General features: G+C 47.1%; 1 protein-coding gene across 2 annotated transcripts in view; it reads right to left on the bottom strand.

Annotated features, from left to right (window-relative positions):
- GALNT10 (polypeptide N-acetylgalactosaminyltransferase 10) overlaps positions 1 to 22,837 on the bottom strand; it is a 277,219-nt gene that overhangs the window by 27,741 nt on the left and 226,641 nt on the right. For both annotated transcript variants that reach the window (XM_049874177.1, XM_049874178.1), the window contains 2 exons: positions 18,413 to 18,596; positions 12,309 to 12,426 (listed from right to left, as the gene is read on the bottom strand). In XM_049874177.1, coding sequence (XP_049730134.1) covers positions 12,309 to 12,426; positions 18,413 to 18,596 — 302 coding nt within the window. The remainder of the gene's footprint in view (positions 1 to 12,308; positions 12,427 to 18,412; positions 18,597 to 22,837) is intronic.

Here is a 22,837-nt window from a genome sequence, read left to right as displayed (position 1 = left end):
ATCTAAAGGGTGGCAGTTCAAACCCATCCAGTGGCACTTCGAAAGATAGGCCTGGTGATCTGCTTCCCTAAAACATTACAGCCAAGAAAACCCTATGGAGCAGTTCTACTCTGTAACACATGGGGTCGCCATGAGTCAGAATCGACTTGACGGCAACAGGTTGAAATTATACAGCGTTCTGCTCTTTTGCCAACCCCTCTGCATTTTTTGTTTTCCTCAACTGACTTGGCAAAACCTGTAAGTGGCCAGGAGAATGACAGGGCTGGGTGAGGCAGGGCAGGGCGCTGTTTGAGTGAGGGCATTCTTCCCTCACTCAAGTGATATACCCGCAAGGGTTCCTGTGGTGCAGAGAAGACGGCTGCAGTGCTGGCAGCAGCCAGAATCATGTTTGGCCTGGATGGAACCCGTCCTATTTGGAACGGGAACAAGTACAGACCACTGAGAGGACATTTCTGCAGTACCTCTCCTTGTGGCAGGAGCTATCTGTTCAACTTTCTGTCCTTGCTCCCAGGTGTGTGTGTGTGTGCCCTCGTCTGCTCTACAAGCAGTTTCTGAACATGTCCTGCCAGCTCGTTTCGTGGTGCCTTTCTTTTTTCTCTGCGGAAGAGACTTCTCACTAGAAGCATCATGCCAGTAGACAAGTACAAATCTAATTGTAAAAGCCTGCTCCCCATTCATTTTCATTGCTGCTTTGATTTATTTTATTAGCAAACTTCTTTCGTGTGATGACAGGCTTCATTACAGTGTCTGTAAAAGACAATTACTTGCTCTTATCTCCTAAACTGAGGAGGAAAGAAACGTGTGGTGATGTGCCTCAGAAAAACACAATGGGGCCCGGGGAGAGAGCAGGAGGGCCCATCTGTGGTAGGGAGACACGGCAGTTGGGAGAGCGGAGCAGCCTCTCCTGCCAGGGAAATGCTGCCAGAAACCTTCCAGGAGTGGGGTGGCCACCCGTCCACTCAGGACAGACAGGGACAGACTGACAGCCAGCCTACTCTTTTGCTGCTGGCATTTCTACTGAGGACCCCTATGGAGTTCAAGCCCTATTCAGTTGCATTTGGGTGAAATAATGCAGCAATAAACCCTTTGCTGTCAAGTCCATTTAGACTCATAGCGACCCTATAGGACAGAGTAGAACTGCCCCATAGAGTTTCCAAGGAGCGCCTGGTGGATTTGAACTGCTGACCTTTTGGTTAGCAGCCATAGCTCTTAACCACTATGCCACCAGGGTTTCCAATGTAGTAATTGTTGCCACCAATTCCTCAGCATCAGCTGTGTGCCGTGCCAGAGAGGCAAAAGGGGTGGTGGTTCTGGAGTTAGACAGAACTGAGTTGTAATCCAGGCTCTTAAGCAAGTTTTGTAAGTCTGAAAGCCTCAGTTTCCTCATCGGAAATATGGGAAAGATTATTGTGCTGACCCCATTGGGTTGTTGTGAGGCTAAAATGAGGTAATAAAGCTGGATCGTGGTGGATACAGCGAGCAATCCCACATGCAGAATTCCCAGGATGTGGGCACTGTTGCTGTTGGTGGTGGGCACTGCTCGTGTGCCATGGAATTCCCCTCAGAAAAGAAGGACTGGAGTCTTCCAAAAGTTCCTATTATGGGGTATCTCTCAATTAGCTTGTTTTGAACAACAAGAGGCTGTTTCAGGAAGTCTCACCAGCATATTATGACCTCAGTCATGCTAGATTTGAATGCTTATCATGGTTACTGGATATAGCAGGTAAATAGAATAGAAAAAAAAAATTCTAAATTATTATTTTTTAATATAACATGGTTTTAAGCACATGTTTAACTTAATAAATTAAATCTTTGACTATTTCAACAATATCCCTATGTGTTTATAGTCAAGTTGGCAAAAAAATGGGTGCATGGTTACCCTGTGGGTAGGTTTGACTTGTGTTTGGGAAATAAGAGCTATCTCATGACAGCCCTGGAAACCCTGGTGGCATAGTGGTTAAGTGCTATGGCTGCTAACCAAAGGGTCAGCAGTTCGAATCTGCCAGATGCTCCTTGGAAACTCTATGGGGCAGTTCTACTCTGCTCTACAGGGTTGCTATGAGTTGGAATCGACTCAACGGCACTGGGTTTGGTTTTGGGTTTGGTCATGACAGCCCAGTGAGGCAGGTGCTATCAATCCCTTTGCCTGCGAGGAAACCGAGGCTTAGTGAAATCAAGTACCTCCAGGATCCCCCAGCTCATAAGTAGCAGAGCTCAGAATAGAACCCAGGGTTGGGTTCCCCAGAACCAAGCAGGTCTGAGGCCTTCAGGGAGACTAGGCCTTCCTTGTTTAATCTCTAAAGCCTGGTCCTAACCCCCTCGAGCCATTCCTCAAAGAAAGGGGTCACCTGTGGCTTGCAATCAAGGCTCTCTGCCACCTGTTCCTACAGCCTCCTACTCTCTCCACACCCCTGACTCCATGTGTGGGTGCTGCTGGGAACCAGCTATGAGGCACTTACTCGTCTGCCCTGAAGGACACATCTGCCTTTCTTTTCATGAATGTTGCTGCCCACTACATAAAAACATGACCTAACTCATTCATTCATTCATTCATACATGGGCTGGTCATTGTCAATCACTTGCTCTAAAACCCTGTTGGGAGAAGCTGGCTGCCAGGGTGGACCCCAGTGATATTGAGCCTGGAAAGCTGCTGGGTGAAGGTGTGGGAACCCACTGGTCAACCAACCTGCCAACCAACCTGCCCGTTCCCTCTGTCCTTCCCCAAACAAGCCTGAGCACTCTTTCTTTACAAGACCCCAACTATTCACTACAGCAGTGACTTTCAAACTTGAGCAAGCATCAGAATCATCTGGGTGCCTCGTTAAAACAGTCTGCTGGGCCCTACCCCCAGTGTCTGGCTCAGTAGGTGTGCGTGGGATCTGAGGATGTGTATGTCTAAAAAGTTCCCAGAGGATGCTGAAGGTGCTGGTCCAGGACCACACGTTCAGGGCCAGTGTATGCTGGAACAGTGCCAACCATGCTCAGGTGAATGGTGCCTGCCCGGGCACACTGAGTCTCTTGAGTTTGTGATTATTAGTGCCCCATTCTAGATGAAGATATGAAGACTCAGCAGAAAGGGCAGGTAAGCTGTCCAAAGTCCCACTGAGAGTTGGTTCCGGAGCTGGGCCTACAGCCAAGGTCTCTGGCCTCCGTCTTATGCTTTTTCCACTCCTGTCTTCCTGCAACCACAGCCTGATCACAACAACCAACCACCAGGACTCTGGCATTAATAATAGCTACCGTTTATTGACCATTTACTACGTCCCAGGCACTGAGCTAAGCTTGTAACATATTTTAACTAATGTGTACATAAGCACACAATGAAGGATTAGTCTACCGTCATTATACAGATGAAGCAGCTCAGGCCGGAGCGGTAAGTCACTTTTTCAAGGTGACACAGCTACTAGCTGATAGAGCTTGTACTAGAACGTGGGCAGTTTGATTCTGAAGCCCGTGTACTTAACCCCTGTGCAGCCCTGCCCCCTTATCTAACATGAAGCCTATGATTGCAATAGCTATGTTTTCTGGGTACCTCCTTTTCATCTGACTCTGGGCCAAATGAACATATTATCCCATTTAGTTCTTACTCTAACCTTTGAAGAAGTTATTATTATACCCATGTTTACCAATGAAAGAACCAAGGCGTAAAGAGACAGGTGTGTGCCGGTCAGGGAGTGACATGTGGACAGATGATCCTGGGGTCTCTGAGTTGTTTTCCTGGAGGGAAAATGGGAGAGGCAGGCTCTTGCTCCGAGGCTGGCTCCTTGCCGGAGACACTCACAGAATTTCAAATGGCTTGCTGAAAGTCACAGCAGAAAGCCGTCCCTGTTCCTGGCAGACACTCTTGGAAAGGCTGGGCCTCTTTGGCCCAGGAGGAAAATGCTGCTTGCAGCAGAACATGTTCCTAGGGTCCTTGGATAACCCAGGAAGGGAGAGCTAGCCCTGGGTTCATGGTGGCTACTCTGCTGCTAGCCTGAGACCCAGGGGGCTGGGAGGGGGCTGTGAGAAAGATGAGGAAATGCACTGCCATGCCGGGCCTTGGTGGTGACCCCAATCACCCTCTGCCATTTGGGCTGGCCTTGAAAATCACTGTCACCTTCTATTTGGCATCTAACCCCCTCCTCGGGCTCGTCCTGACTTCTGGGCCCTTCCTGTAACAATGGCCTTTCTCTAAACTTGGTATGTTCCTGCTCCACCCCTCATCAGGTGGACCGAGATGAGCACTGGGCTTGGAGTCAGGACATCTGGCATTTAGCCCAGGCACAGCCACCTTCTAGTTGAGGGGCCCTGGCCAATCACCTACCCTTTCTGGGCAACAGGTCACATTACCCTTGGCCAGTTTCTGGGGTACCTCTGCCTACTGTTCACACACAATTTTACTTAATCCTCCTGACAATGCTGTGAGTTTTATGGAAGGAAAATCTGGTAGTTTTTCTTAGCCTACCCTGGGCAGTGTTACCCTGGGCACTGGAGAACTGTGCCAGACTCTCAGCCAACCACATTAGGGTGACCTTCCTGACTTCTGCAGGGAAGGGCCTCCTTTCCCTGCCCATCACATGGTTCTCCGTCACCCCTTGCTCCCGAGAGGCCTGCCATCTCTCCAGGGGCAGGAGGGGCACAGTTCCCCCATGAGACTGTTTATCAGACCCTCTCCTCTTTAGGCCTTATTTGTGGGGAATTTCATCCTGAACTTGCAAATGACCTAAACACAGTGCTGGGGAGGGGGCTGAGAGTGCTTAAAAACCAACTTTTTTCTCTTCTTATTTAAACAAAAATCTTAATTTTTTTCCCCCGATTATAAAAATACCAGTACCAACTGTTGTCTAGTTGATTGTGACTCATGGTGACCCCGTGTGTGTCAGAGTAGAACTGTGCTCTGTAGGGTTTTCAACGGCTGATTATTTGGAAGTAGACTGCCAGGCCTTTCTTCTGAGGCACTTCTGGGTGGGCTCAAACTTCCAACTTTTTGGTTAATAGCCAAACATGTTAACCATTTGCACTACTCAGAGACTCTGATTATAAAAGTAACACAGACTTATTATGAACCAATTCAGTGTTACCGAAACACACGGGGCAGAAGGTGGCAGCTATACTCTAGCCCTCTCCCTGTGGCGGTCACCACTGACAGGAAGACTTCTGGGCCTTGGGGGTCAGAGCACAGGCTTGGGAGGAAGACAGCAGGGTTGAATCCCCATTCCAGCAATGTGACTTTGCAGAAGTGATTTAACCTAAGCCTCATTCTCTTCATCTATGAAATAGGGATGAGAGCATTGCCATGTGGATTAAGTGACAGTGCCGAGCCCCGGGCCCCACACATGATGAGTGTGAGCACTTGATGAAGGGCAGCTGGTATAAGTATAGCCTACACTTTCTCTTTGCATTTGTCATATTTGTAAAAGTTAAAAATGAAATCATATTAGATATATACTCTTCTGCACTTTAGGAGTCCTTGGGTAGTACAAACGGTTAACATACTCAGCTGCTAACTGAAAGGTTGGAAGTTTGAGTCCATCTAGAGACAGCCGGGAAGGAAGACCTAGCAATCTACTTCCAAAAAATCAGCCACTGAAAACTCTGTGGAGCACAGTTCTACCCTGACACACCTGGGGTCGCCATGAGTCAGGGCTGACTCGACTGCAACTAGTGCCTGGTAATCCTGCGCTTACTTTTTTACTTTATTTTAGAGGCACCTCACTTCTTTTACGGGAACCCTGGCGGCATAGTGGTTCAGTGCTACGGCTGCTAACCAAGGGTTTGGCAGTTCGAATCGGCCAGGTGCTCCTTGGAAACTCTATGGGGCAGTTCTACTCTGTTCTATAGGGTCACTGTGAGTCGGAATCGACTTGATGGCGGTGGGTTTGGTTTTGGTGGGTACTTCTTTTATATAATTATCTCATCGCTTATATGTGCCCTAATTTATTTAACCCTTGAAGATGTAATCAGGGTCATTTTCAGTTTTCCCCTATTATAAATAATGCTTCAGCCAATAGCTTCTACCTACATCTTTGCTCATTTACAGTTGTCTCTCTTGGATAAACTCCTGCGCGTGGGATTTCAGGGTCAGAGTATGCTTGCTTTAAGATGCAGCAGGTTTTGCCAAATTGCTACTCACGAAAGATATATACTTTTACATTTCCCAAAGCCCTCATCTTTTTCTCCGAGGTCTGCTCGGACTCTTCCACTTTCACATGTCTCAGCGGCAGCTTTTCTAACCATGGCCTCCTGGGTAGTCCTGTTTCTGCTCATCTTGCCACTACTGCCTCTAATTCAAACAGCCCCTCATATCTGTGTAAGTCAGAGGGTTTTCCCCACAACACATTATTTGATCCTCTCTCGTGAGGTAGGAAGGAAAACTATATCAGTACCCCCTCGAAATGAAGGCCAGCGAGGTCAAGCGATTGGTACCAAGTCCCCAAATGGATGGAGAGCAGAGATGAGAACCCAGGGCCCTGACTTCTCACTGAGGTCCTTTCCCAGCATACCCCATCACCCAAACTGGGAAGGGCGAGACAGGGCAGAGGAAGTTTGACCAGGTGGGCATTGATACCACTAACAGTTATTTAAAACACCTCTTAAGTGTCAGGCAGGAGCCTTGGTGGCACAGTGGTCAAGCACTCAGCTGCTAACTGCAAGGTCGGCAGTTTGAACCCACTAGCCTCTCTGTGGGAGAAAGATGTGGCAGTCTGCTTCTGTAAAGATTTACAGCCTTGGAAACCCCATGGGGCAGTTCTACTCTGTCCCATAGGGTTGCTATTGTCAGAACCTACTCTACAGCCATGGGTTGGGATAGGTTATGTGCCAGCCACTGGGGGCATGGAGGTTGACAAGACCCTGCTTCCAGGGAGCTCAGAGTCCCCTGGAAAAGACAGGCAGATCCCTGGGCCATGCCACATAGGTGTCAAGAGCCATGAAGGCATTGTAATATGGGGAGTGCAACGTTGGGCTGGTCCCTCATCAGCACAGGTAGCTCGAGTAAGGTAGAGAGAGGCCATCTACATGAGCTAAAAGTGAAAGGATGAACTTGGGTTGCTGAGACTAAGGAAAGGTGTTTCAGGAAGAATGAACAGTGTGCGTCCAAAGAGGGCCTGGAACAGGGCTGGGCTTGCAAGGAGTCCTGGGTGGCTAGGCCAGGTGGAGATCTGTGGTTTTCCCTGCCCCACATCTGTCCTCCCTTCTGGGCACAGTGCCTGGAATTTCCTTTGGGGAGCCAGGTGCCCCTACTCTCCTGGCTCCTCCAGAACTGGCATGTGACTGTGACCTGAAGAATGAGAACATTGCTCAGGGGTAGGCAAGGGACCAGCAGGCCAATAGGACCCAGTTTGGGGACTTCTAAGGAATGATGAGAAAGAAACTACTTCCACTGGGCTTGAAGTCCACAGCTGCTGGGGATTTCCACTGGAAAGCCTGCCTGAGAGGGAAACGAACCCAGGTGAGAGGCAAGGGAGTGAGAAAGCCTGAGCCCAGGTGAGATGGTGCAGTCCCTGGATCCAGCCAGGTCTGCAGGATCGAGCTGGGATTTCAGTCACGTGGGCCAATCAATTTGGATTTTTGTTTAAATCAGATCGACTAGGGTTTTGATCACTTGTAACCAAGAGTCCAGACTAATGCACTGGGGTAAGAGGACAAGGGGAAGGGTGGGGCGACAAGCAGGGGCCAGCTCCTGAAGGCCACACTGTGGAGTTGAAGATTTATCCAACCTCTAGAACTGGACAGACTCTAACTCCTAAGCGGGAGAACTTTGACAGTGTGACTATGTCTTTTGGAAATAAAATCTCTATTAGCTAAGAGAGAGGGGGAAAAAACCCAAGAACTTTTCCAGACATTTCAGAACCTTTGGAATATCTTTTCTTGGTTTTTCCCATCAGGACCAATGGCCTGGTCTGGAATTAGAGCCAAATTCTGAATCCATCAGCCCTGATAGCATGTATCAATTTATCTTAATTACTGAAAATACACTCACACCTTTCAAACCAATCTCTTCTCTCTGTCACCAAGAAGAAAAGGGATCTTGGCAGAGATTAATCAGAGGGAATTTGGCCCTGCATAAGCACCCTGCTCTGGCTGAAACAGAACTCCTGGCATTTCCGAGTAGAATTGCCAGCAGATGAATGGGCTCGCCTGTCCCCTGTGCTGTGGGCAGGCCTTCCACGGGGACCTGGAAGACAAAGCATGGACATATGGGCTGTCAGCAGCTCTGGGAACTTGAATTCTCAAAATGAGGAGAGAGAAAGCCAAGGGAGAAAAGCCTCTCTCCTAGACCTCACGTCTCCTCATTACACTCTCATTTCCCCTTGAGAGAGAAGGGCATAATTGGATCAAATGGAAACGTGAGCCAGCTTCCTCCCCCTACCCGGATGAGAGGCTTCCAATATGGCTTCATTACCAAGCATTTTATAAATAAACTGTGTGGAGAAAAATGCCATTTGTTCTGCTGTAATTGCCTGATGAGCATCGTTAGATGGGTCTTTGAAACACACAGAATGAAATCATTTTGGGTTTCGAAATTTCTTTGTGCAAAGCCTTCTCCATTCACTATTCTCCATAGAGGGAGTTTTTGAAGGGAGACTTCTTGACCAAGGATCCAGTTCGGAGCTTGGAGGGTAACACTGGCCAGGGACACACCTGCTCTGAGTATTCAATCAACCAATACTTTCTAAGTGCCTACTCTGTGCCAGACAATCCTTTAGGTACTTGGGATATAAAAACAAAAAACCAAGTTCATTGCTGTCGAGTCAATTCTGACTCATAGTGACCCTATAGGACAGAGTAGAACTGCCCCCATAGAGTTTCCAAGGAGTGGCTGGTGGATTTGAACTGCCGACCTTTTGGTTAGCAGCCAAGCTCTTAACCACTGCACCACCAGGGCAGTGAATAAAAGATACACAGTGTTATGGATTGAATTGTGTCCCCCCAAAATATCTGTCAACTTGGCTAGTCGTGATTCCCAGTATTGTATGGAATTTGGAGCTGTAGCCTACTAGACTGTGAGAGAATACATTTCTCTTTGTTAAAGCCACCCACTTGTGGTATTTCTATTACAGCAGCACTAGAGCACTAAGACACAAAGGTCTCTGCCCACTGAAGTTTACATTCCAGTGAGAACTCAACACAGGTGTGTCCATTTCTCGGCACAAACTTGGTAGAAAACCTTATAATCAAGTTTGTTTAATTGACTGATTGGGGAACTGTGAAATAAAAACCCTTCTGATTCCTGTGTGTGATTTTATTGCACGCTTCAGGGTGTAACATTTGGAAAACTAGATTGCATGTGCTAGGGTGACTAAATACATGACATATGTACCATCACTCTCCACACCTATACCCGTGGAAGACATTACTAATCAATCGCTGCCCTTTTTTTTCTGATATTCTTGGATGTAGCCTGAGAACACGTATCAACACATAAGTGGGGCAGCCCCTAGCAATGAATCTGAGTTGGCTGAAGAGGTAACCTATTTGCTATTTCTGACTTAGCATATTAATTAATTATTAATCCATTTTGTTATTAATTCACTTTGCTGAGAGGCTGTGGAATATCCAAGTAAATTAGCACTAACTCCAGGAGAAGGTAAACACCAAGAAGGAAAAAGTAAGAGATTGCAGCCACCTTCTTGGGCTGGTTTTCCGAGTGCTCTTCTCTGATGTCCTTACAGAGGTCTATACAACATAGCAGGTCAAAGTACAGCTTTGAAGTCAGGCAGACCGGTATTCAGGCCCTAGTTCTGTTACTTCCAATTGTGTGGGGCCTTGGTCCGAGCCCAACTTGTCTACCCTGTAAAATGAGTATAATAATGACACCACCCTCCCAGGATTGGTGTGAGGATTAAGTTAGCCAACATGTGTGAAGGGCCTTGCAGTGTCCTGTATACCAATCAAACATGTTGCCATTGAGTTGATTCAGACTCATTGCAACCCTACAGGACAGACTAGAACTGTCCCATAGGGTTTCCAAGGAGTGGCTGGTGGATTTGAACTGCTGACCTTTTATTTGGCAGCCAAGCTCTTAACCACTACACCACCAGGGCATGGTCCTGTATACAGTAAGCACTTAACGTTAGCTCCGGTCAGGACTGAAATTCAATCATTACACATAACAGTGGATGCACAATTGTTCACAGCTGGCACCCATTCTGACTGGTTGGTGCTTGCACCCTAATAGTTGTTAAATACTGTGACCATTACTCCTGGATATTATTTATTTAGGGGTCTGGACCTCTCATGGGAGACAGCTTCAAAACTCTGGAGGTTAAAATAGATACAGACTGGTATTTAAACCAAAATAATGTTTCAGTAGAATTCTAGGCTGTTGTTTTCTTGTTAATCAAGAATTTATGTTCCCTAATGCTGAACTAAAAAGGAACCCTGGTGGCACAGTGGTTAAGTGTTCAGCTGCTAATTGAAAGGTCAGTGGTTCGAACCCACCAGCTGCTTGCTCCACAGGAGAAAGATGTGGCAGTCTGCTTCCATAAAGATTACAGCCTTGGAAATCCTATGGAACAGTTCTACCTTGTCCTATAGGGTTGCTATGAGTCAGAAATGACTCGTTGACAAGGGGTTTGGTTTTTGGTTTAGTAATTCTGAACTGCTAGACCAGTGGTGTAGATAATAACAATAATGACATTGATAATAATAATAATGTTTAGGGTATTTATTAGGAAGCACCTTACAAGTATGATTTCATTTAATCCTCCTAACAAACCTGTGAGGATAAAGTATCATTAAACCCATTTTACAGAAGTAGAAACGAAGGCTCAGTGAAGTGAAGATTCCTTGTCCAAGATCACATAGCTGGTAGGAAGTGACAGAAATAGGATCTGACATAGGTAATCTGGACCTAGCACCAAAGTCTTAATCACTGCATAAGTAGTTGATGTCTGACTCAGAGGGCATCAGGGTTGTATGTTCATGGCGTTGGCTCAGGGGTGTTAGAATTGGGCTCTGGCAGACCACAAGGGCATAGACAAGCTAGCCCTCCACTCAGAGGGACTGAGCCTCTGTTCTTCACCTGAGAACAAGACAGAACTCCACAATCAAAGAGGAGAATGTGGCCTCAGAAGTTGGGGTGGTTAACTAGTAACCACCATCTCTTTTACTACCGTTGTCAGAAAGCTTCTATAGCACACAGGCTAGTCAAATCAGTTATTCTATTGCTGACGAATAGATTCTGAAACATAGTGACCCTATAGGACAGAGTAGAACTGCCCCTTAGGGTTTCTGAGGCTGTAATTTTTATGGAGGAAGATTGATACATCCTTCTGCAGAGCAGCTAGTGGGTTGAAACTGCTGACCTTTTGGTTAGCACCAAGTGCTTAACCACTACACCACCAAGGCGCCTTCCAGTCAGTTTATTGTAGATATTTATTACCTGAATCTTTAACAATTTTTACCAATTATTAATTGCTGGCCATGTTCCCAGGTTGTGCGTGCTAACCACTTTCTAGAATTATTTCATTTAATCTTCACAATAGCTCTGTAAGGCAGCTAATATTATTCCCTTATTTCAGATGAAGAAAGAAAGCTCAGAGAGGCAATATAACTTTCCCAAAGTCACACAGCTACTGAGTGGTGGAGCTGGGACTTGAATCCAGGCCTTCCTGACTCCACAACTCAGGTTCTTATTCACTTGTCTCTGTATCAAACTCCATCAGGGACAGATACAAAAGGGAAAACTTGAGAGGGGTGACCAGGAAACAGAAGCCAACTTGGAATCTGTGAGGCCAGGTGGCCATTCTCAGAGCGGAGCATTCTTCTAAGCCTACACGTCTTGTCTGACTTTCTTAGTTTCTCTTCACCACGCTGATTTGTTGGGCATCTCAAAAAGAGCACTGGCTGCTGTTGAGTGACCCTACGTGTGTCAGAATAGAACTGTACTCCCTAGGGCTTTCAATGGCTGATTTTTCAGAAGTAGATTGCCAGGCCTTTCCTCTGAGGCAACTCTGGGTGGACCTGAACTTCCACCCTTTTGGTTAGCAGCCAAGCCCATTAACCATTTGCACCACCCAGATACACACCATCTTTATTGGAAGGGAGATCTGTCTCATTCCAACTCTGGTATCGTAAGAGACGTAAGGCAAACACCAGTCCCAGCTGCTGTGAAGACCAGCCTCTGGCAGCCTGAGGGACCCCTCACCTCAACAGAGAAAGGCCTGCTGGCTCCTGTCTGCATGACCTGAGGAGCAGAGGGGTTGCTGAACCCCGATGCCTCCAGATTGTTTCCCAGCTCAGATGAACGCTAGGCAAGCAGCCTGCCGGAACGTGTGCCAAGGAGGCTATGCCACAGAGAGGGGGCTCCCAGAGAGCTGGCTCACCTTGAACGAGATTTCATACTGCTCCCCTCCCCAGATCTCTAAGCCGGGGTCGTACCCGCCCAGCTCCCAGAACCACTTCCGATCCACAGCGAACAGTCCACCGGCCATCACAGGAGACCTGTCAGGGAAGAAAAATGTGCTGTGAAGATGTGACATCCTGGCTGAGGGCTCTTTGTGTGGCCTGATAATGTTACCTCCCTGATGGTGGTGCTCCGGGCTGCTTCATCCACGCAGCCTAGGGCCTGGCAGGGAATGTAAGGCCCTCTGGGTTAGGCCCAAGGCTTGCTTTCTTGCCTACGACTTCCCTTCATAAACCCTGCACTTGAGCCAAACTGATTCAAGGTTCCTTTCCATGGTCTACACCTGAGATTATTTGTGACATGAAATCACATCCTCCCCACCCGCTTTGGCTTTGCAGTTGCATCACCATCCCACTCTCTAGTCCTCCCATTGGTTAAATAGCCTGAATCAGGTCTTTCCAAGCCTGTCTATGCTGTAGAATCTCTTACAGGGGTTAAAAAAAAAAATGCAGCTTGCTGGGCCCTACCCTGGACCTACTGAGGCAGAGCCTCTGGAAGATGGAGCCTAGGAATCTCTATTTTCTAAATGTTCCTTTGAGGATTCTTACTCTGTTCAGCATGGACACATGTTCTGCTGTGGTGTCTACTGTGGAAGCCACAATCTCTGCTGTTTTGGTCAGATTGGAAGACAGGATTAACTCCATTCATTCTCTCATTAGTTTAGTTGAGTGGCAGCTGTGAAGCAGGTGCTGGGAAAATGCTGAGGTAAATCAGAGTTGGACTGGGTATTCAGGGAGTGCCAGGACAGTGGGGCAGCCCTCTCAGGGTGGAAGGGTCCAGAAGCTCAGGCTGGGTATAGTAAGGGCCTCTGGGAGGTAGACTACTAGAGGAATGTAAAAGGAGTGTCTGCTTCCACTTGTGGGGGGCAAGGAGGGAGGCTGTGGCAAGAGTCAAGGAAGGAAGCCCAGAGGAGGTAGCCCCTGGGTGGGTTTGGACACGGGGAAAATGGGGAGAGAGGAAGGCACCCAGGAAGAGATAACAGCAAGGGCCTAGAGATGATAAATCGTGACGTGCTCACAGAGAACAGGAAGTCAGCTAGGCCAGAGGGGGACGCCATGCTGTTACCTGCCCAAATCCCCCCTGGGGCCACACACAGGGCCAGTACCTGATCCCCTACAATGTCTGCTGTGTCCTCACCTGGCTATGCTACCCTAGAAAACTCCAAACACCGAGACAAAACATTCCAGCAGCAACCTCCTCTCTCTCTCCTGTCCTCGGGAATTCAGCAAGCTTATGGGGACCTGACTTAGGTAAAAAGACCTTATTTAACCCACTGGCCTCCCAGATGAGCCTTGATATCACAGGAGGGGATCCTTTTAAAAGGGGATCCCTTTGAATATTTAAAGAGGGCTTGAATATTTTAGGTGCTGTATTAAACTAATTTATTAATTAAACTAATTTACTCTTCACAATGCCCTTATGAGGTAGGCCCCATTATTATCACCCCCATTTTACAGATGTAGAAACCAAGATATAGACAGGTGAGTAACTTACTCAAGGTTTTTCCCAGCTACTAAGCAGCACTGCTGGGATTTGAATCTACAATCTATGCCACAGTCCACCTTCCTAACTACTGCAATATCCTACCTCCTGTCAGGAAAAAACAATGGAGAAGCAGAGAAACAGTGAAAAGGGCAGGGATCAGAAGCACAGAGCTGAAATTGAAGTGAGGGTTTCCCAGCTTCTGATGACCTGCCCTTTTCACTGTTTCTCTGCTTCTCCATTGTTCTTTCCTGACAGGAGGTAGGATATTGCAGTAGTTAGGAAGGTGGACTTTGCTGTCTAATATGGCAGCCACTGGCCACATGTGACTACAGAGCACTTGAAATGTGTCTAGTCTGAGGTGAGATGTGCCATTGAGTATAAAATCTAGGGCTTTGAACCGGTTCCAGTTGAGAATTTGAATTTTCACTCCAGATGTACTGAATCAGAATCTACATTTTCACAAGATTCCCCCGATGATCCTTATGTATACATCATACATCTTTAACAAGATCCCCAGATCATGTACACAATAAGAACGACCCAGGGATCCTGTTAAAATGTAGACTGATTCTGTGTATCTGGGGATGGAAATGCAAATTCTCAGCAGGGGTTCAAACTGGAATGAACTGGTTTGAAGCCCTGGGTAAACTACATATTGGATTTTGAAGATTTAGTATGAAGAATATGAAACATCACCATTAGTAATTTTGTAATATTGACTACATGGTAAATGATACTTTATTTAGATAAAAAAATCTATTGTTAAAACAAATTCTACCTGTTTCTTTTTGCATTTTTTACGTGGTTACTAGAAAATTAAAAAAATTCCTTATGTGGTCTGCATTATATTGCTACTGGGCAGCGGCACTGACTTCACCTCTCTGAGTCTTTTCCCCATCCGCACGATGGAGGTGGAGCTACACTGCCTGTCTTACATTGCTGCCATGTTTCTAAAAGTACCCAGTACTATCAGAAAATAAAGTGTATTAGTATTAATTCCCCTTATCTTCTGAAGGTTGTGGGCTGTAAATCTGCTGTTTGGAGGGGCAGAGGGTATTTCTGACTTGGCACCTCATGGGAAATCAGACCCAAGACTCTTGCACACGAAAACCAGTCTGGGATGAAGCCTGTGGCAGGGGGGCAAGGAGCTGGGGAACTGGTAGGATATCAGCCTGAAGGCATTTTGGATGCTCCATGCTTTGCCTCCAGAGGGAGGCCTCTCTTCCTAGGCTGCCCCATTTTCTGCTATGTTCAGCCATAATAACAACAACAATTCTGAGGGTCTAGTATGTGCCACTCACTTTACTAACATTATCTCCAGCTCTCACAAGCTCTATTACTAGGCCTTTTTCAGAGAGAAGAATTTGAAATTCAGAAATGCTACATAATCTGCTCAAGGGCATGTATGTTAGCAGGTGGATGAGCTGCGATTCAAACCAGGGTCTGCCGCCAAAGCTGGTAGCTTTCAAACAGCATTACCAAACGCTGTGCCTGTAGTCTGCCCACCCGCCGGGGCCCTGGAAGGTGTGCGGAGAAGGACCGGGCTTTCCCTAGGGGCCACTCCTCAGGGTTTTGTCCACGTGTAACACCGTAGAGAGAATTCCGTAAAGAATTAGAGAAGGCAAAGGATGGAGAGTCCCTCAGAAAGCACCCAGGCAAAGGGGGAAAGGATGCTGGCTCTTGACTTTGGCTGTACATCAGAATCACCTAGGGAGCTTTAAAAAACACTGATGCCTAGACCCCACCCTGAGACTCTGGTGTAATTGGCCTAGGGTGCATTCTGGGTGTTTGTATAAGCTTCCCACGTGTCAGTGTGCAGCCAGCGTGGAGTACCACTGCTCTGTGGCTAAAGCAGCCTCTTCAATACTCAGATGAGGAAACAAGTTGGGCCTTTGCTCCTAACTAGTGGCATGACTTGTACTTCCCTATTCTTCACAGCACAATGAGGAGGACCAACAGGCCAAAGTACCTTTCAAATCTAGGACCCATGGGTCTGCTCGTGGCAAGAGATCAAACAATAAAGGGGGTCTGACTGCACCTCAGTTACTCTGAAAATTTTGTTTTCTGGAGCAGCCATCTCTGACCTCAACCTCTGCTACTGGGGCACCCTGGGCAAATCTTGCTCCCTCTGAACTGTGGAGTCCACATCAGTTAAGCGGGGCTAATTCTACCTACAGCTGAGGACTCTGCTACGGGGATCATGTGCAATAATGGCAGTTGAAATTGCCAGCTCAGGCCAAATGTTAGTTATTCCTGTTACTGGTATTATTCTCCAAGAATTCAGGCAGACTGGGAGTTGACTTTGAGGTATATGCGGGAGCTGAGTGAAGGGCATGGTTTTGTATAAATGATATCTTTGGACTAGAATGGGATCTAATTTCTAATAGTAGCCTTTGACTGTGTTTAGAAGGATAGAGGAAGTCAGGACAAGAAAACAACTTTCTGACCTGTTCAAGATGCACGTGGACTCAACTCATGCCCCTCACTCTTGGCTCATGCCTTCCTGTGCCCAGCTGCCTTTTATTTCCTCAGATAAACCCAGCTCTTTCTACCTCTGAGACTTCTCTGGGGCCCACAGCATTAGGGACTTGACTCAGGAACTCTGGGTGTGCACTGTGCCCATGAAGATGGCTGAGCCACCAACAGCCCCCTTTTTCAGGTGGAGAGGGCAAAGGACAGAGAAGTTGGGGTTTGCTGGGGGCCAAAATGTGGTTAGGCAGGTGTGGTAGACAGAATAATGACCCCCCACAAAGATGTCCATGTCCTAATCCCTGGAACCTGTGAATGTTACATGATAAAAGGTACTCTGCAGATGTGATTAAGTTAAGAATTTTGAGATGGAAAGATTAGCTGGGTGGGCCCAACGTAATCATATTGATCCTTATAAGACAGGCAGGAGATCGGAGTCAGAGACGGAGATGATGACAGAAGCAGAAGGCCAGAGAGAGAGAGATGGAGAGAGAGAGAGAGATTTGAAGATGCTGCTGGCTTTGAAGATGAAGGAAGGGGCCATAAATCAAGAAATGCAAGCAACCTCTAGAAGGTGGAAAAGGCAAGGAAATAGATTCTCCCGTAAAATCTACCAACCCTTTGATTTTAGACCCCCCCCCAAAAAAAACCCAAACCCGTTGCCATTGAGTCCATTCTGACTCACAGTGACCCTACAGGACAGAGCAGAACTGCCCATAGAGTTTCCAAAGAGCACCTGGTGGATTGGAACTGCTGACCTTTTGGGTTAGCAGCTGTAGCACTTAATCACTACGCCACCAGGGTTTCCAATTTTAGCCCAGTAAGACCTATCCTGGACTTCTGACCTCCAAAAAAGGAAGACAATAAATTTGTGTTGTTTCAAGCCACTAAGTGTGTGGTAATTCGTTACAGCAGTGATCTGAAACTAATACAGCAGGAAAGCCTAGACTTTGGCTTTGTACCCAGAGGTCTTTTCCGCACCCCTGGTAGGTGGAATAGAAGGCTCATGCGACAGCTGCAGGGTTGGGACACTAGAGAAGAGATTGGGCTCTGTTTCTGGCTTAGCCACAAACTCATTGTGTGACGCAGGGCAACCCCTCCCTCTCCTGAGGCCTCAGTCTCCTCATTTGAAAGGGGGTTGGAATCCATTATTTGTAGGTTTCCTTCCAACTTTCACAGTTTACGAAGCTTTTAGCCTGGGCCATACAACCCCAAACGTGTGCTGTAGGATGAGCTGCCAATTCCCGAACACTTCTAAAGGAGTATAACAGAATGATGGGAAAATTGGTTCTGGAGGTAGACAGACCTTCATTTGAATTTGACCTTTGCCACTTAATAGCCGTGTGACCTGAACCAGTTACTTAGCTTCTTAGAACCTTGGTTTCCCCATTTGGAAAACATGGATAATAATTTTTAGTGCATACGGTTGTTGGAAGTATAATGTTCTCAGCACTGCTCCTGGTACTTAGAAAGTAAGTGTTCAGTAAAGAGTGAGGATGATGATCACAGCTGGGTGCCAGGCTTGAAGAAGTCCCTGGGTGGTGCAAAAGGTTAAGTGCTCAACTACAAGTTGAAACGCTGGCAGTTCAAATCCACCTAGAGGTGCCTTGGAAGATAGGCCTGGCGATCTACTTCTGAAAAAAAAAAAAAAAAACTTCTGAAAGGTCCCAGAAAACCCTGTGAAGCAGCTCTACTCTGCACATATGGGGTTGCCGTGAGTTGGAACTGACTTGACAGCAACTGACAAGCAGCAGCCTGGTTTGAGGGGGAGGGTGGTGCTGAGCAGAGAATATGAGTGACCCTATTCAGTCCCAACTGGCAACCCTGAGAAACTGCAGAGGTGGGCAAGGAGGAGGTGAGCAGTTGGTGTCTCTGAGCTAAAGCTCTGTGATAAGCTGGGAGGGGCTGTGCTTCTGGTCAGGATACCTGACACTAGTTGCTGTGTGGGGCCTGGAAGCTGGACCTTCGGCACTGGACTTTCTGGGAGGTGGTGATCCTGAGCTGTGTGTGCAGGGGGGAGGGGAGTGTCACAGATTCAGCCACTGAGATGAGCCTGGGTCACATACTTACTCAAATGGGTCGCTGGGGTCAGCTTTCTGCAGCTCTGGAGGGATTGGGATCCGTTTGTAGTACATCTCCCAGTCAAACGCACCCCGCATGGCATCCCCCGCCTGCGTCTCATACCGGAAGTCGTCGTGGTCAATCACATCAATCATCGGGCATACGATGGTCTTGCGGTTCCGAGCAATGCGGTCTGAAGGTGCCAAGAGATGGCCATCAGATAAGGGAGGATAGTGGAGAAGCTAAGTGCACGGCCCTGTTCTACATCTTACTCGCATTTTAACACGTTTCTTGGGTGATTTCTCTGAACATTCCAGTTTGAAAATCCGTGGGAGGAAAGTAGAGCGCAGGTTTAAGCAAGATGGATCAGGACTCCCAACCTAGTCCCACCACCCATAATGGGGCCCTGGGACAGCTACTTAAATAAATAAGGTCTCCAAGCCCCAGTGTTTTCCTCTATGAAGTGGTGACAAGAAGCAGCTCTGCCTCATTGGTTATGAGGATTGGATACAATAATATTTGAAAAGTGCTTAGTGTAGGTGACTGTTAGTGGTCACCATGCTTATGACAAAGAGAGATTCATTTCCTCCAGAAGCGCCCCTCCTCAGGCCCTGCAGCCTCCCCAGTCCAAGTCCTGAAGTTGACTCCTGTCAGCCTAGCCCACTTGCCCCTCATGGTAGGCTCCCTGCCCCTGACGGCTCACCGATGCCCTCTGGCTTCAGTCAATTAACAGATGACCCTCCTCCCAAGAGTGTTCTGTTCAATTTTTCCAACAGTCAGAACAATGGAAAAGGGAATGGACTGTCCTAGGGAGTAACGGCTTTCCCTGACTGGAGGTATGCAACTACCGCCCTGCGGGAGTGCTACAGGCTAGGTGATTCAAACATGGGAAAGGCAGCCCGGACCTTTCCAGATGTCTTTCCAGTCCCTTTCAAGCCTGGCAGAAGCTGATTCTATGGAATTCACTTTCTGCTTGGCCTTCAAATTCAAATTCTGCTGGACAGAATTCAAGTTAGTTTGCTCTTTCAATGTTCCTCCTGCCAGGAAGCCCTGACTGCAGCCAGGGGGCGCGAGCGAGCTGTTAGAGGCAGACAATCTGCCTTGAGGGGCACCAAGTGGGCTGGGCTGGCTGACTGGCTGCTTTGGGCCAGGAGTCAAGTTCAGGACTTGAAACGGGGAGCCTGGCAGGGCCAGAGCAGGCTGACACCTGTCTAGGGCCCAATTTTCATCAAGTTACGGCACGTTTTTCTTGCAGGAGACAAAGCAGCGCCTTTGCCTTTTTCTAAACTGCCAAGTCACAATTCATAAGCGGGTTGTGAGATTCATTTTGTTGTATGCATGTGTGTTGTAATGAAACAAAGAGTAATACAGAGTATCAAGGTGCATTCCAGGCGATAAGGCAAAGTACTGTTTCAGGAAACGTGTTTTAGTCACAGTGCATGGTGTGTGCATTTGTCTATTGGATTGAGATGTCCAGCGTATTTCTAACCGTGGGGCATGGCCAAGAAGGCTTGAGAAATGCTACCTACGGGGAGTGTATCCCCAAGTGTAGACTGGGAGCCACCAGTGCCAGTGCATCTGGGATGTGTGTAAAAAATACACATGCAAAACAAGAAGCAAAAAATCACCCGTGCCAGCCTCTGTCCCAAGCCCAACGAATCAGTCTCTGGGGGTCAGCTTGTATCTGCCTGGTGGACAAGCTTCCTGGAATTTTTAAAGAAGCTTAAGAACCGTCTCTGGGCAAAGAGCTAGAGAAGAGTAGGGCACTGAACTGGTTTGTTCTGATTTGAACCCCTGCTGATAATTTGTATTTTTACTCCAGATATACAGAATCAGGATCTATGTTTTAACAAGATCCCTGGGTGATTCTTATTTATATATAAGGGTATCTATGAGAATCACCCAGGGATCTTGTTAAAGTGTAGATTCTGATTCAGTATATTTAGGATGGAAATAAAAATTCTCAACAGGGGCCTGAACCAGAACAAACCCATCTGAAGCCCTGGAGAAGAGCCTCCATTCCTAATTATTCATGGCCATTTGAGGGATTTCACTTCCAACAAGGTTTGGGCTTAGGACACAGTACTCTGCTGGATGCTGACTGGGAGGCATGAGGCCAAGGGGTAGCATCAGATGGGCAGCATCCCACGGTGTTGTGCTTGCTAGGGGACAGACTACCCAGGTTCAAGCCCTGGTTTTGTCACCTACTAGCAGTACAACCTTGGATGAGGACCTCTTACACCGTGGGGCCTCAGGTTCCTTGCCTGTAGAATGGAGGTGAGACAGCACCTGTCTCATGGGCTCTCTGTGAGGACTGAGACAATGCAGCCAAGAAGCTGAGCTTAGCCTCTAGCACATGATCGGCACCCAGCCAACATTCTCTGGGACCAGGACTACTGAGAGAAGCACAGGAGCAGAAGTTGAAAGGTTGAGCATCTCCCTCATTCTCTTTGCCCCTCAGTTTTCTCATTTGCAAAATGTGGATAATAATGCTTGGCCTGCCTGCTTCACCGTGTAAATGTCAAATTCAAATGCGTGAGAGGCCTAAAGAGCTAAGAGACTATTACAGTCATGACGATGATGATGATGAAGGAAATGATGATCAACGATGACTTTCCTTTGGGGGGCAGAATCTTTTCAGGCTCAGAAGTGCCTACTCTCCAAAACAGGCAGAGTGAGCCATGCATGGCAGTGTTAATGGTTTCATAGACAAAAGCCATGATGCTTTCTGTCAGCTGCTGATATAAGCAGGAGCAGACTTTTAAATCTACACCACTGCTTCACACTTCTATTGGAAAAAGGGAAAAAAAAGTAAAAAAGAAAGGGGGAAATGTTTCTTCCATGTGTCTGCAGATTAGGAAAATTACCCTCATACATTTCCATAGAAACAGAGTTAAGGGCTATCTAGGCTACCAGCTCAGCTTCGTGCCCTGCCACTTCATTCTCTTCATGAGTCATTGAATGACTGTACAGATGGGTCATTTCCTCAGAACTGTAAATTAGGCACTTTATGGTGGGGTTTTTTCTTTTTTCCTTTTTTTCCCCTTTGGGTAATAAGAGGCAGATGCAGAAGATCATTTGGTTTAATTAAATACAGTTTACCAGAAATTCTGGGCTATAACCTTTTCCTAACCCAGTGAGACCCTGAACCCTTGCAGTTAGAAGCTCATAATCTAATAACGAAGCTCTATGCTGATCTGTGTTAAAAAACAAATTTGTTGGATTATCCCATTTAACTGTGTGGGTTTTGCTTTCTGTTCTCGCCCTTAATGACAGTATTCTCTAACCAGTGCTATTCAGGTGTGATTCCTGGACCAGTGGCATTGGCATCACATGGGAGCTTGTTAGACATGCAGATTCTCAGGCCTCAGCCAGACCTTCTGGGTCAGAAACTCTGGGGGTGGGATATAGCACTCTGTTTTAACCAGAGCTTCAAACTGATTGGTTCTGGTTCAAATGCCTGCTGAGAATTTGCATTTCCATTCCAGATATACTGAATCAGAATCTACATTTTAACAAGACTCCCAGGATGGGGATCAAACTGATTCTAAGCCCTGGTAACAACTCTTCCAGGTAGTCTGTTGCATGCTTAAGTTTTCCCTAAACTTCAGTCCGTTTTGCTCCCTAAACTTTCTGCTGTTTGTGAGTGCTTACCCATCTATTCTTGAAGAGTTACTTTTCTCTCTAGACTGATGACCTGTTTCCCAATCTGTCTCCACTCCTGTCCCTCACCTGACTCCCAGTCTCATGGGGGACATTTCCTCCATCTGCCAGCCAATACCAGTTCACTGCCTTCATCAAAGCAGGACTCCTCAGGATTCAGGTCTGCTTCTTCGACCAGCTACGAGGCTACCTCACTGCCCATTATCCAATACTCATGTCTCCATTTTGTTCATAAGCTATGGTGGGTAGGTGTCCTGGAGGTGCAGTGCTTAAGAGCTCTGCTGCTAACCAAAAGGTCGGCAGTTCGAATCCACCACCTACTCCTTGGAAACTCTACGGGGCAGTTCTACTCTGTCGTATAGGGTTGCTATGAGTAGGAATCGACTAGAGAGCAGTGTGTGACTCCTGGGTCAAGCTGCCTTGTCTATAGTTCTCCCCTGATATCTGTTGGAAACTCTTTCCTTAAAGGAAGTGAATTTAGGGAGGCAGTGTAGAACTGCAGAAGAGCACAGACTTTGGAGCCAGAAGATGGTGTCTTTGACACTTATGGCCCAAGAGGATTAGCGAGTCACTCAACTTCTCTGAACTTCAGTTTCTGCTGCTACAAAAAGGGGATGCTTTCTACCTTGCATGGTTTTGTGAGAATTAGAGATAATGCTTATAGCCTGCCTGGTTGACAGTAGCGGTGCAATAAATCGTTTTTATTCTAAGTTGATATGAAAAGAGCCAAAACCCATTGCTATAGAGTTAATTCCAACGCATAGCAACCCT

Source organism: Elephas maximus, chromosome 2, assembly GCF_024166365.1.
Source record: "Elephas maximus indicus isolate mEleMax1 chromosome 2, mEleMax1 primary haplotype, whole genome shotgun sequence".
In the NCBI taxonomy this organism is placed as follows: domain Eukaryota; kingdom Metazoa; phylum Chordata; class Mammalia; order Proboscidea; family Elephantidae; genus Elephas; species Elephas maximus.
The sequence above is the reverse complement of the archived record's forward strand: the minus strand, read 5'-3'. Positions and strand labels throughout refer to the sequence as shown.